This window comes from Capsella rubella, unplaced genomic scaffold, assembly GCF_000375325.1.
Source record: "Capsella rubella cultivar Monte Gargano unplaced genomic scaffold, Caprub1_0 scaffold_7, whole genome shotgun sequence".
Classification (NCBI taxonomy): domain Eukaryota; kingdom Viridiplantae; phylum Streptophyta; class Magnoliopsida; order Brassicales; family Brassicaceae; genus Capsella; species Capsella rubella.
This window is the reverse complement of record NW_006238917.1, coordinates 2,252,055-2,266,175: the sequence shown is the minus strand read 5'-3', so window position 1 is coordinate 2,266,175 and position 14,121 is coordinate 2,252,055. Positions and strand designations below refer to the sequence as shown.

General features: G+C 39.9%; 4 protein-coding genes across 11 annotated transcripts; all 4 read left to right on the top strand.

Moving 5' to 3' along the window:
- The first annotated feature begins 477 nt into the window (after positions 1-477).
- Positions 478-4,544, top strand: LOC17879667. Of its 2 annotated transcripts, XM_023778243.1 has the most exons (11): positions 479-667; positions 1,204-1,270; positions 1,372-1,622; positions 1,714-2,245; positions 2,334-2,951; positions 3,026-3,227; positions 3,339-3,469; positions 3,580-3,774; positions 3,871-3,930; positions 4,040-4,102; positions 4,201-4,544. In XM_023778243.1, exons 1-11 carry the CDS (start codon positions 630-632, stop codon positions 4,282-4,284), a joined length of 2,241 nt encoding a protein of 746 aa, XP_023634011.1. In that variant the 5' UTR covers positions 479-629; the 3' UTR covers positions 4,285-4,544. The 2 variants fall into 2 exon arrangements, with proteins under 2 accessions (XP_006285695.1, XP_023634011.1); XM_006285633.2 differs by having other exon boundaries at positions 478-667; positions 3,026-3,469.
- A 28-nt stretch (positions 4,545-4,572) lies between these two features.
- LOC17878629 (protein TRI1) lies at positions 4,573-5,987 on the top strand. The gene is made up of 2 exons (XM_023778244.1): positions 4,573-4,974; positions 5,606-5,987. Exons 1-2 carry the CDS (start codon positions 4,660-4,662, stop codon positions 5,720-5,722), a joined length of 432 nt encoding a protein of 143 aa, XP_023634012.1. The 5' UTR covers positions 4,573-4,659; the 3' UTR covers positions 5,723-5,987.
- Positions 5,988-7,049: 1,062 nt separating this feature from the next.
- Positions 7,050-7,955, top strand: LOC17879261 (uncharacterized transmembrane protein DDB_G0289901). The gene has a single exon (XM_006282826.1). It carries the CDS (start codon positions 7,050-7,052, stop codon positions 7,953-7,955), a length of 906 nt encoding a protein of 301 aa, XP_006282888.1.
- A 367-nt stretch (positions 7,956-8,322) lies between these two features.
- LOC17878905 lies at positions 8,323-14,012 on the top strand. 7 transcript variants are annotated; one of them, XM_023778403.1, is made up of 10 exons: positions 8,325-9,193; positions 9,517-10,665; positions 10,780-11,922; positions 12,090-12,131; positions 12,575-12,651; positions 12,865-12,949; positions 13,076-13,159; positions 13,258-13,359; positions 13,467-13,565; positions 13,663-14,012. In XM_023778403.1, exons 1-10 carry the CDS (start codon positions 8,438-8,440, stop codon positions 13,807-13,809), a joined length of 3,684 nt encoding a protein of 1,227 aa, XP_023634171.1. In that variant the 5' UTR covers positions 8,325-8,437; the 3' UTR covers positions 13,810-14,012. The 7 variants fall into 7 exon arrangements, with proteins under 7 accessions (XP_023634173.1, XP_023634172.1, XP_023634174.1 ...); XM_023778408.1 differs by having other exon boundaries at positions 9,106-9,193; positions 9,560-10,665; XM_006282956.2 differs by having other exon boundaries at positions 9,115-9,193; positions 9,564-10,665.
- Positions 14,013-14,121: the final 109 nt, after the last annotated feature.

The following is a 14,121-nucleotide window of genomic DNA, read 5'->3' as shown; positions in this document are numbered from 1 at the left end:
TCTTGATTTCGCAGTAAGAAGTTCCGTTAACTGCAATATAAACGCGTGTTATCTTTTGTGACTAGATTTGTTCAATTTGGTGTGAGAATAAGTTTAGTTTGTTTTTTGCTCGAGCTATTGTCTATACTTTTGAGTTTGTTTCGTCTTTTGTGGTTTGTATTTCCAATTCTAGTTAGATTTTCTGTAATTTAGAGTTTTTACTTTCGTTTTATGATTTTGTAATTAGATTTCATGGATATATTTTGTTTCCGCATATTTATCTATTTCAAAAATATATGTTGTCTTTTAAAATTATAGTTAACATAGTTGGGAAAAAAAATGAGATTTGCCGAATGTGTGCGTCAGTGTGAATTTGATAGAATTGACCCTTTATCTTTTTTTTTTTTTTTTCTTAAAGTTGGATTTGTTTTGGTCAAAACCTAATTTATGTGCACTACTCATTTATTGTAGCTTTTTTTAAAGAAAAAAAAAAACACAAAACTGTAAAAGCTTCTAAGCCAGGTGGCGGGTTTTGGTGTAAAGTCTTTGATATGCTCCTCGGAACTGCTTCGTATCGAAAACTTACCTGATAACATCGGAGAAAGAAAGGAAAGTAGCCGGAGTTTAAGTCTTAAGATTTCGAATTGAGAATGGCTACGCTCACTGAAATAGCAACTCTCGAGGAAAAGTGAGTTTTTTTTTTTTTTTTTTTTTTTTTAATGTGTATATCTTTCTATCTATCTACTCTTTTGAAATTAAGGCAGAAAAGTTAAGATGTGGTCGTAGGATTGGGTTTTGTCTGAAAGGCTGAAACTTTGTAACACCTTTTCTTGAAATTGATGAGCTTTGGAGTAAATCTAGCTTGTGTTTGGTTCGATTCTGTGTATTTTTTTGATGGTGTTCTTCGTGAAAATTTGTCTGAATATCTACATCTTCCTTTGATTAAGTATTGGTTTTTGATTCTGTCCTTTAGCTTTTTCTTCTCTAAGGAGTCAAAGAAGGGAGGTTTTTGTCTACTCTTCTTCTGTTTTGTCCAGAAAAGAGTCTTTTTTCTTCTGTTTCAGGGTGCTTTCTGGGTGGATTAATATGTTTTTTGGGTAGTTAGTTTTGGATCAGGTCTCTAGATGGACGTTAAGTGTAACGTTCTTCAACATAAGTTACAATGTGCTAAGTAATTCCTATACTAGTATTCAAGTTACAGATTTGATTCATCTTTGGTCTTAGGTATATTGAATTATGCAAGCAGCATGGAATCCTACCCAGCACTGCCATTTTATCTGCTTTCTTTGAGGTTTGCTTACTTTTTCCTTGTCCACAACATCTGTTTGTAGCTTAATCTTAGTGTTAGCCTGAGTATAAGTTACAACTGAACCTGATCAACTGATAATTCAGGCGGAGGTTAAAAAGTCAAGGAATCAAAGATGCATCATGAACCTTTATGTGGATAGAGTGAAGTATGATGACTATCACCCGCTTCTCGAGTTAAGCAGTGAGATCAACACATCTGAGGTACAAGGAATTGATCTCTTTGTGAGATCCTCTTGTTCTTTAGAAGATCATTATGCATTGTCCTTAATCCGTTCTCTCAATCAAAAACTCCGAGTTGTTCATCTACATGACTCTTTCGGGAAAAACTTCTGGCGGTAAGCAATGTATTTTTTTTGTCTTCTTTTTGTTTTTGCATTTTTTTCTAGAAGCTTTCAGCTTTCATTTTGGTGATTGGTTTACTTTCAGGGATGTTTTCTTTAAAGGTTTGAGCTGCAAAGTTTTGAATGTGAGGTCTTTGCATTTCCATAAGCTTAACATCGTAGGAGATTTCTCACAGCTGCACACCCTTGTACTCGATAACAACCGTATTGTTGGTTTTGGGGAAGGCTGTTTTTCTTGCATGCCCAAGTTGACATATCTTTCGATGTGTGACACTCTAGTGTCAGATCTTTGGACATCAGCTGCTGCTCTCTTGAAACTCCCTTCTCTTAAGGAGCTCCGGTTTCAAATTTGGATCTCTTGCAGTGATTCTAGCTCGATTAAATCACAGTCATCGCCATCATCATCTACCAGGGACGATAAAAACACATTTATTGAATCAAACCCTCCCATTGAAGCAGATATTTGGGAGGTTGTTGAACAGATGGATCCTAGTTTACCTATTGAAGAGACTCTTCATAGCATGGATTTCTCGTATAAAATTCCAGAGCATGATGATTTGGGTTCACGTATCTCCTTGTCTTCAGAATTGTATGGAGAAGTGATCATGAGAGAAGAGGTAAAAATTTACAAGCTTTCTTGTTTGTAAGTCAGCCAAGAAGACAAAAGACCAGGATTGTTAATGCTTATTTTTACCATTTTGGCAGGTTAGGAAAGGGAAAATTCAGTACGTGCCCAAAGATGTTTCACCCGTTGGTTCGTTCACAAGGAAATTTGGGAATGTTGGGTTGAAATATATTTCCTCTAAAGCATCACCTATATGTTCTGAAAAGCATTACAGGATGTACATGATAAACTCTCTGCCCAAATTAAAAGTGTTGGACAATTTGGCTATCAGAAAGAGTGATAGAGACAGGGCCATTGAAACATATTCTGCAAACTTCGAGGACTTACCGTACAGAAGAAAGAAGGAAAGTGTAGTTAGAGTCCTTGAGAAGCGTGAAACAAGATCAAGCATAGGGAAATCTCAGAATTCTTATAAAAGATCGCTTTGCGCAGCTAAAATGGGCTCGTCTGCTTCGCCTCTCTTGCATTCACTTCCTTTTTTGGGTAGTGGGATTTATCAGGACGATGATAACAGTCAATTAAGTCCAAGGCAGTTTGAGTACCATCCACTGGATCCTAGCCTAATGGTATTTGGGACTTTGGATGGCGAGGTGGTTGTTCTCAATCATGAAAGCGGGAAAATTGTCCGTTACATCCCATCTCATGGATCTCAAAGTAGCATCTTGGGACTTTGCTGGCTTAAGCTTTATCCATCTATGGTAGGGTTACAACTTTTTGACGGCCTTTGTGTCTCTCAGCTATGTTAGTTCTCAAAAGTGTTTATTTCTTTCAGGTTATAGCTGGCTCAGCCAATGGCTCATTGAAGCTGTACGACATCCAAAAAGCGTCATCAGTGGTTACTACTAATAGTCACGTAACTTCTGGTTCTGTCACTTTTGATGACTTTGACCAATTAACTTCGGTTCATGCTAATTCGACGGACCAACTATTTCTTGCTAGCGGATACTCAAAGGATGTGGCTTTGTATGACATTGGTAGTGGAACACGCCTACAGGTTTTTGCTAATATGCATCAAGAGCATATTAACGTAGTGAAATTTTCTAACCATTCCCCGTTTCTTTTTGCGACTTCGTCTTTCGATAAAGATGTTAAGCTATGGGATTTGAGACTAGAGCCATCCCGACCATGCTACACTGCTTCTAGTACCAAAGGAAATGTGATGGTTTGCTTTTCTCCAGATGATCGGTATCTTCTAGCATCAGCCGTGGACAATGAGGTACTCTGATGGACCGTTTAGTTTGACTTACTTTATGAATCGTTTCGCCTTTTCGATATATTTGGTTTTCTTCTACTGATTTTTTAACGATCCATTGACCATTTTCCCAGGTGAGGCAGCTTTTGACAGTTGATGGAAGGCTTCATCTGAACTTTGAGATAGTCCCAAGAGTAAGCTCCATGAACTATACTCGATCATACTACATGAATGGTAATGACTACATCATCAGTGGAAGCTGCGATGAGAATGTGGTCCGTGTTTGTTGTGCTCAAACTGGAAGGCGCCTTAGGGATGTAACGCTAGAGGTATATTGTTTCTTCTAAACTGTATAACATGAAAACACAAATGCAGAGAAACAAGAGAACATATGGCCTTACTATGTGATTTGGTTTGGCTTGCAGGGAAATGGCTCCGACTTTTCCATGATGTTTGTTCAGTCGCTACGCGGTGACCCTTTCAGGGTGAGTTGACGCGTTTCTTAATTCGTAAATCAATGGAATCTCTTTTTTCACAAGAAAGTTTAATGGCCTTTTAAAGCTTGTGTGGTTTTTTTTTTTTAATCTCTTGCAGGATTTTAACATGAGTGTTTTGGCTGCATACACACGGTCGAGCTCAGTGTCTGAAATAGTCAAGGTACCATGATTACACTCGCTGCTTCTGTTGTTATCAAATAAAGTTTCCCAATTCTTAAGCAAAAAGCTGTTGATGACAAAATTAAATAAATAATGCAGGTGAATATGTTAGCGGGAAGAGATTCTACAGAAGAAGAAGCTCATGGTCTACGTTCCTTCCCTTCAAATAGCATGGGAGGCTGAAGATTAAACAGACAGAGGTTTCTTTATCATTTGGTTCCTTTACTACAGCTAAAACGGAACACAAGTGACTTTATTGTATCAAGTGTCTTCGGAAACTGTATGTCTGTATGATTCGGTAGAGGCATATTTGTTGTATACTGTACCTGTATTTTGTACTAGTAAAGAATACAATGAAATGAATATAAAAATGCTGTAAAAGAAAGAACAAACGAAAACGTTGTTTTCTTCGTTACTGGTAAAAAAATAGTGTTTAGGTCGAACCAGGAACGAACAGTGTGACTAAGTAAGTAGAGTAGTAGTATAAAACAAACAAAAAGGGGAAGAAACGGATAACACAAAACCTCTCTCGTCTTCCCAAATCATCCACACACAACAATGGCTCTCTCTTCTGGAATCTTGTCTACGACCTTTCTCAGCATCGATACGGCGCCGTTCCGCAGCTCTCTGTTGTCCCCCGCTTCGCTCCGTTTGTCCCCTCGTCATCCGGCTAACCTGCGCATGGTTCGAGCTGTCACCTCGGCGACGGCGGCGTCTTCCGAGCCGGCAACCACCAAGACCCGAGAGCCACGTGGCATTATGAAGCCTCGCCCGGTGTCCCCTGAGATGCAGGATATTGTCGGCGTTCCCGAAATCCCTCGCACTCAAGCTCTCAAACGCATTTGGGCTTACATCAAGGAACACGACCTTCAAGTATATCTATCTTTTTTCAACTCTAAATCTGGTTTTTGCTTTTGGAAAATTGTTCACTCTCTTTGTGGTTGTTTCTCTTTAGGGTCAGGTTTTTGAGGTTTTGGTGTGTTTGTTAGAGTTGGTAGACAAAACTAAAGTGGGTTGTTTGCATTGCTTATGAGTTCAGTCGGAGAGCCTGAATAAGGTTTCTTGTGCTGTGTTTGTTGAATCTTGTGTTGTTTCTTTACTGTTTGGTTTAGAGACATCTGAAACCGCTTCTTTGGATAAGGTTCTATGTTATTGTGTTTGTTCCTTCATGTTTGTTTACGATTAACTTGAAGGATTCAACTGATTGTGAGGTTGAATTTGTGTGTTTTGAACTTGTTTTTTGATATGACTGGTTCAATGCTTCAAATTGTTGTGATGATAAACTGTGGTTGACATGTTTTATTGAGGACTTTTAATGTTCTTTGGTACTTGACGGATGTGTTACTTTTGCATTTGGGAAAGTGTTCCTTGTTCTGTCTAGATTCTCAAGTGCTCCGTGAGCTAAAATTCCAAAAGTAGTCATCTTTTGAGACAAGAATCATGTTTATATCTTCTATGTATTTTTGTGAACTTTGTGGCTAAATGAATAGTGTTTCTTCTCCAGGACCCGCAAAACAAGAGGGATATACTCTGCGACGAGAAGCTGAAGAAGATATTTCAAGGCAAAGAACGTGTTGGGTTCTTGGAGATTGCAAAGCTCATTGGTCCTCACTTTCTCTGAATGAGAATTCGGCTTGGAGAAGACAACCATTAGCCTATGTTTTGCTGAGCTATTAAAAGACCATGAAAGATCAGATTGTTACATATTAGTATAATTAGGGTTTAAGAAGTTTCATGAAACCAAATAGTTATATGAAGCCTTTGGAGGATATCTTTTTGTCGGTCATGTGCTCATTTTGCTTCCCATTGCAGTTTAAAATATTCCCTCTCTTTTTTCTGTTGTAGGACATGAAAGCTATCTTAATGCATCGGTTCTTCATATTATCTACTCTGATTTCACATTTTCATGCTCAATTAGTCAATTCTCCATAATTTGCCGCGCGCAAATATGGAGGATGTTGTTGTGTGCCCTAGAGATATTGCCTCCATCGTCAGACAGCTAGATGCAAACACCATGCGATTGGTATTTCTTTTGTTATTGTCATTAACTTTTATGTCAAGAACATGCTGGACTTGGATTAGTTGGGTCCTTTCGCCTTCTTAACGGTTCTTCTTCCTCGTTCCAATCGTAAACACACGCATCCAAGTTAGACAAGATACAAAGAAATATATTTATGGGCAATCTTCAAAGCTCCACTCAAACATTCAAGAAGAACATCATTCATATTGGAGCATAAAGAGAGCCACCATGGACATTTAGTCTTGCGGTAGAGAACATTTACAAACCGTAGATAACAAAGACACTTGCCCTTTTTAAGGAGAATAATATTGGTGTGATGACTACGAATTTGGAGTTGTTTGATCATGATGAAACCTCATTAATCAATTATCGATAGTAAAAAAAGTGGAACACATTTGTACAAACATACATTCACAACAACAAAAGAACTTTAATACAGGAAAATTGATCAGGGATTGACAAGTACATAGTACAAATTTAAATGTGGTAACTTGTAAGTTGTAACTTTGCAAGCCTTTAAGGTTTTAGTGAATTTTTCATCATTATCTTAAAATCATGATGAAAACACAAATAATTTAATTTAAATCCTGATTACATATATCTTTATTTATATATTTACAAAAGAAAATAAAAGTAAAAGGAAATATGGAAAGAGCAAATACGATTTGTAAATAAAAAGGGAAAAAAAACCCCAAAACAATATGCATCTATTTCCTAGACAAATCATATCATTATTGATTTTGGATACGATATAACAATAAACAAACCCTACTTGTTTTTCCTATCCATATTGGGAACCGACTCTCTAACCCCATCATAGTCTCTAATCTCTATAAATACTGAACCTCCAAACACTAAAGAGCTCACAAAAGCTAAAAAAGAAAAACGAAACCAATCAATATAGACATATATCAAAGAAGAAGAAGACATGGGTCTCTCTCGGGCACGCAAGCTACTCGTAGTCCTCCTGGTTACTGCGTTTGTCTTCTCCGGGAGTGCTGAAGCCTGGAGCTGGAGTTGGGGTTCTGGCCAGTCCGGTTCCAACGGGGGTTGGGGTTGGAGCTCTGACGGCAACTCTGGCGGTTCTTCTGGCTCAAGTTCTGGTGGTTCAGACTCTAACTCGGGTGGTTCAAGCTGGGGTTGGGGATGGAGCTCTGACGGAACAGATACAGACTGGGGTTGGGGAAGCAGCTCTGGCTCACACCATTCCAGCGGGACTGGCACTACACGCAAAAGTCACAGCTCTGCCTCGAACCACTCAAGCATCGCTGGCTCTACACACAACAATCACAGTTCGGGCTCAAACCACTCAAGCATCGTTGGTTCTACACACAACAACCACAGCTCTGGCTCCAACCACTCGAGTATCGCTGGCTCTACATACAACAATCACACCTCTGGCTCAAACCACTCCAGCATCGTTGGCTCTGGCTCTACACACAACCACGCGGCTCCAATACGTGCTGGAAGAAAGATTGAGGTAACTGTATGGAAAAGTGGATACGGGTACACAGAATGGAGTTCAAAGCATGGCCCTATCTACGTCAACGATGTTCTTGTTTTCACGTACAACAACAATGATCGAACCCAATCCAAGACGAAGCACCATAACAAGAAGAACGACGTATACTTGCTCCCAGACATGAGGAGCTTCAAGAGATGCGATGTGACCAGAGCTAAGAAGCTGGCAGCACGAAGAGGTCCATCATCAAGAGGCTTCAAGTTGCTTCTCCGTAAGGTTCAGACTTACTACTTCGCCAGTGGAGACCACAACGACTGCAACCACAACATGAAGTTCTCTGTCCACCCAATTCCCCACCCTTCTTCTCACTAGCTCTAATTAAATCCAATTCACTTGTTATTTCCTTTCCTTTAAACCTGAGTTGTTACGTTTTCAGATTTTGGTGCTTTTTTTTTTCCCTATTTTGGTTGTTTCTTATTGTTTAAGGCAACGTACTATTCTTGTTCCAGGAATATATATTCCTTTATGCAATCTTTTCTTTTGTGTTTTAAATTGCGTTTAGAATGTCGAAACCCGAAACTTGTGATTCCAAAGTATCCCAAAATATTCCCTATCGAATATACAATGTAACGAAAACAATAACAACAAAACAGTAGTAGTAATAAATAAAAATTTATATAAACCGCCATGTCACACAGTTAATTATTATTTCGTACGAGGCACAACAACAACGCAAGAATCTTCCCTTCGTTATCGCATATCCAATTATTCCCAAATTACATAAAAAACGTGAGAACAAATATTATTAATTCCGAAAACGACGCAAAAAAAAAAGAAAGAAAGAAAAAAAGAGAATGATTCGTCTCGGTTTCAATCTTCTCCGATCTTGTAGCCGTCGTCTCTTCCACCGTCTTCCTCGACCTTTCTCCTCCTCTTCTCCGCCTACCGGTTCTTCAGGCCCTCCTTTGAATCTCAATAAATCTAAAGTCACACCGTCTCCGCCGCAACACCAATCACGACGTCTTCTCCCATCGATTTACACCATCTCTCCAACTTCTTCCTTCTCTAAGAAATCCGTTTTTGTTCTTTCCGCCGCCGCTTTATCCACCGCGATTGCGTATTCTGCTGTTTTCCCTTCTGATCATGACCAATCAAATCGTAACCCTACCGGAAACAGCCGTATCTACGACTCTATCGAAGACGCTCTTCAGAAATCCGGAAATTCATTGAGGAGAGTGGTTCACCATGCTCGACAAACCGGTGTTGCTGCGTCGGTTCTGTGGCAGTCGCTTAGGTCGGTACTCTCTTCGGCCAATCATGAGGTGCGTGCGGGATTTGAACTCCGGGTGGCTGCTCTTTTAGCCGATATAGCGTCCGCAAATGCTGCTCGTAGAGCTGCTCTCGTTGGAGCTGGCAGTGGTGCGGTGGTTGATTGGTTGCTTGAGACGGTCGCCATTCCCGGAGATAGAATTGGGGCCCAGGACGAAGCGGCTAGGGCCCTGGCTTACCTTATTGCTGATCCAACGGTCAGAAAAGACGCTCTAGGAAGGCCCGATGCAGTGCCTAAGTTGCTGAAGTTCATTTTCTCGTCTCAACCAAAAAACAAAAAGGTGCGTTTTGCTTCCACTAGTTGCTGATTCATTGTTCAGGAGGTGACAGAAAGATTATTCTGGTTAGATGTTATGGATTTTGACTAGCCAGCGGATATAAATCTAGGTAGCAATTTAGGATTTAGAGAGCATTTCTATGATCATCAAGTAGTTGTTGTAGAACAATGAGTTTTGTGTCTCTCTAGGGTGGTTTATCATGTGTCTAGTTGTAGATTTCTCAATCTCATTAACACATGAGAAGCGTTTTGAAACATATGAGTCTTGATACTTCGATGCTTCTGGTTGTGTTTTGCCATTGATATATAGCTTTTCTTTGGGAGCAGCACTCAAGACGTACTTCATTCGATATTTCTGATTCTTTGAAAGGTAGGAGCATGCTTGTGGCTGCCATAATGGATATAGTCACTTCCAACTGTGACACAATAGAAAAGACACCTTTTAAGTCATCATTGCCAGGAAATGCTACAATGAGAGATATTGCTGCGGCAATTCAAGTTATTGAGGAAGGTGGTATGTATTTTGATGAGCCAGAACAAGATGATGACAGTGACGATGGAAGAAGTGGGATTAAGGGGATTGGAATTAAAATCCTTGAAGGAACTACAGTTCTGGGACTATCAAGAACCAGTGGGCTTGCGCCGTTGGGTGACCTTAACGCTAATACGGGGGAGGGGACTCCCAAAACATTTGCATTGCTTAGTAAACATGATAATTCTTCACAAGCTAATTTGTCATCTGCCGTCATTCCTGGCCTTTGGGATGATTTACATTGTCAACATGTCGCAGTGCCGTTTGCTGCATGGGCATTGGCAAACTGGGCAATGGCTTCTGATACAAATAGATCTCATATTCAAGAACTTGATCGTGATGGGCAAGTTGTCATGACAGCCTTAATGGCACCGGAAAGGACTGTGAAGTGGCATGGGAGTTTGGTGGCTCGGTTGTTGTTAGAGGATCTTAGTCTTCCATTAAGCGATTCTGTTTCCGACTGGAGTTCCAGTTTGCTTGCCACTGTTTCACATGCCTGTAAAACTGAAGACATATCATTGGCTCAAGTTGCGTTATCTGCCTTTTTAGTTTCTGTTGACAGAAGTGACAAAGCACAAAAGATGGTAATGGAGAAGGGTCTTCATCTGATGAGAGATAGTGCTAGGAAAACAAGAAAGCACAAATCTGTGCAAGAAGGCTTGTCAAAGGCACTAGAATTACTCTGTGCTGGTGACATTCATTTATCTCTTGAAGAGAGTCAGAAATGGTCCGGCATACTACTTTCATGGGTTCTTGGAAAAGTTGCATCTGATACTGTCCAATCTTCAGGGAGAAGAATCCTTTCACGCACATTTGAGGACTACGGACCACACTCTGTCCCGATTTCTCAGGGATGGTTAACCCTTATAATGAATGAGATTTTGAACCACAGTAAAACGTTGTCAGCTAAAGGAGCTAGCCTACCTAAAAACGAGAAACCAAAGGTGCATAATTTTGTGGTCATTGATTTTATTATCTGAATTGAGCATTTTTTAGTTCTGTTACATCTTTCACTTTTAGATTTAATAAATAACAGCTATTTGCTTTCTCATATACAGGTAGATCAGTCAAAAGTTTTTTCTGCCACTCAGTCAACTAATCAGTTAGCAGGGGCTGTTGTCAATCTTGCCATGGCTCAACTTGGTACAGTCCCAGATTCTGTCAATAATGTTCCACTGGCAGATCTGCTCCTTTCAGAGCCTTTTGCGGCACCGATTAAGAACTTAAAGAAGGACAGCGTCCCCAAATTTAATGCTGCTGAGTCTGCATCGGCAACCCTTAAGGCAATCAAGTCACTTACTGATGTTTGTGCTGAAGATTCTGTATGCCAGAACAAAATAGTTGATTTAGGTATTCTTTGTTTACTAAGGCGCTTTCTGTTATGTGATGATTATGAGAAGTTAGGTGCAATAGAAGCTTATGATGCATCCAGAGCCCTTGAGGCTCGAGAGCGAACGCCAGATAGTCTTGGTGAATCTCCAATCACAGATATGCAGGATCCAAGTAGTGTTAGAGTCCCAGCTAGTGCGCACATCCGAAGGCATGCTGCTAGATTGCTAACTATTCTTTCGCTTCTTCCGCAAGTCCAGAAGATCATTTTAGCTGATAAAACTTGGTGCAAATGGCTTGATGATTGTGCGAGAGGAAACATTTCCGGTTGCAATGACCCTAAGACACAAAGTTATGCACGGGCTTCTCTGTTAAATGCATATTGCAATCAGCAAGATGGTAGTGGATCTGGAGACGGTGGCAGTTCCAAGCCAGACATCTCAAACATGAACAGCAACTGTCCTCGCTATGGAGACATGATATTTTTAATTAATCCCGGACTACCCCATTGGAATTGTTCTGAAAAAGAACAACAAAGTGGTAAGAAGAACGAGTCTACTAGTGAAGGTGAACCAGAAAATGCTGCTGATGCAGTCAGAGACCATGTCGTTGATGCTAGCGATCTATCTAGTTCAATGGTCCCTTCCAGCAGTGGTTCGCGTGTACATGATCCTGAATTTGATGTTATCTTTCTTCATGGCCTGCGTGGTGGACCTTTTAAAACGTGGCGAATCGCTGAGGACAAGTCCTCTACCAAATCTGGCTTGGTGGAGAAGATTGACCAGGAGGCAGGAAAGCTGGGAACATTTTGGCCGAGTGAGTGGCTTTCAAGTGATTTCCCTCAAGCTCGCTTGTTTACCCTTAAGTACAAGGTATGAATGAGATTTACCCTATTTTGGTTGCATACTTACACCTACTCGTACTAAAAAAGCTTATATCTACTCTATGGGGAACTTTGTAACTACTGTTTGATCTATATGTTGTGTACTCATCTGTTCCCTGGTTGCCATTTTTATTCTCGTTGAAATATTTGGTTCAGACAAACCTCACGGAATGGTCTGGAGCTAGCTTGCCTCTTCAGGTACATTCTATCATTAATTATTTTGAGAAATTATACCCCTCTTTTTTTAATTCGCGAGAGTGGTATTCTGCAGTAATTCTTGTATAAATGGAAGCACTTAAACCTTAATGTGAGTTAATCCCTTGGTCTGATATAAGCTTGCTGCAGTCTTAGGCCCTAAAAGTGTATCTGATCAGAAATGTCAACAAAAGAATAGATGATTGTATCTGCAGATTAGTATATCCTGAGAGGTCGTTACAGTCTAACTGGCATCATTTTATGTCTACTGTAACGTGTAGGATTATTTGCCATTAGTATCGATTTGTTGAACAATTGTGTTTCTTTTATCCTGGAAATGTTGTTCAGAGTTTGATGAGTGATTTCCGTTTGTGTACTCTAAACTTCATCTCATTGTCATTTAGCCCGCAGTTTCTTTGTTGATGTTGGAACTTGCTAATTTGCAGGAAGTGAGTTCTCTGATACTGGAAAAGCTTGTCTCGGCAGGCATTGGAGACAGACCTGTTGTTTTTGTGACTCACAGGTCTGACATCTCTTATGGTACCTGTTAATAGATAATTTCCTTTTGCAAACTGATTTACACTGTTTAGTGTCATCGGTGATTATACTGGCTGGTCTGTTAATTGTTAAGGCTGCATTTTGGTGTTTTTCTCAGTAGTGAATTACTTCATTGAATTTACATAGTCTCATGGAACATCAATACATGAATTATGATCAAGTAACGTTCATGTTGCAGTATGGGAGGGCTTGTCGTGAAGCAGATGCTACACAAAGCGAAGGAAGAAAAACTTGATAAACTAGTGAATAACACCGCTGGAGTTGTATGTATCAACACATCATACATTTCTGGTTTTCTATTATCTTAACCATCGTATTTCTTGGACTTTGTCTTAGCAAATTTATTCTTTTAGAAGAATAATGTCAATATCTCTTACCTCACTTTTCAGATATTCTACAGCTGCCCACATTTTGGCAGCAAGCTGGCGGATATGCCATGGCGAATGGGTCTTGTGTTGCGCCCGGCTCCATCTGTTAGTAAATACTATTCCTTTGTTGATCTGATTTAATGCTTAACACCATCTCCAAATCTCTCTATCTGACGAGCCTTATCCATGATGAATTGTGGTAGATAGGAGAGCTACGAAGTGGTTCTCCAAGACTAGTGGAGCTCAATGACTGGCTTCGCCAGCTCCACAAGAAAGGGATTGTTGAAGTGCTTAGTTTCTGTGAGGTTGTTGATTGATTCTGTAACACATATGAGTCTCTTTAATTTGTCGAAATTACACGACTCTAATTAGAATAACTCTCTGATATGACTGTGTTGTCATCAAATTGCAGACAAAAGTAACTCCGATTGTGGAAGGCTATGGAGGATGGGCATTTAGGTTGGAGATTGTGCCAATAGAATCAGCATACCCAGGATTTGGTGAACTTGTTGTAAGTAGCTGCATTTAGAAAAACCCATTAAAAAGGCTTGAACTATAGTTTCGAATTGCAAAACTTGTTGGTTTGACATGGTGAAAACGTGAAACAGGTGTTGGAGTCAACAGACCATATCAACTCATGTAAACCACTGAGCCGGTCGGATCCTTCATATACAGAGGCGTTGCGGTTCCTGCGCAAGCTCAGCGCACAGAGATCAATATCTCATGTCAAACCGGAATCTGGAGTACATGATTGAAGAACCACGGGTTAGGGCAACCGAAGAAGAAGGATCAAGAATGGTCTAGGCTAATTGACGTAACTAACTATCACTAAAGTTTTTGTTTTTTCTATATCTTCTGTGTACATACATTTACATACATAGAAAGAAACAGGCGTAGGTCATTTTGTATTACTGAACTACATACAACTTGAAGTAAATATAAAGATTCTTAAATTTCATTGCCAGCTTTTTAGTTATGATCAATCGAGAACCCAAATAACGAAGAATATTCAAATTTGCAAGCTTTTCTGAAAAAAAAAAAAAAATCACGTGACTTGTGGAAGCAAG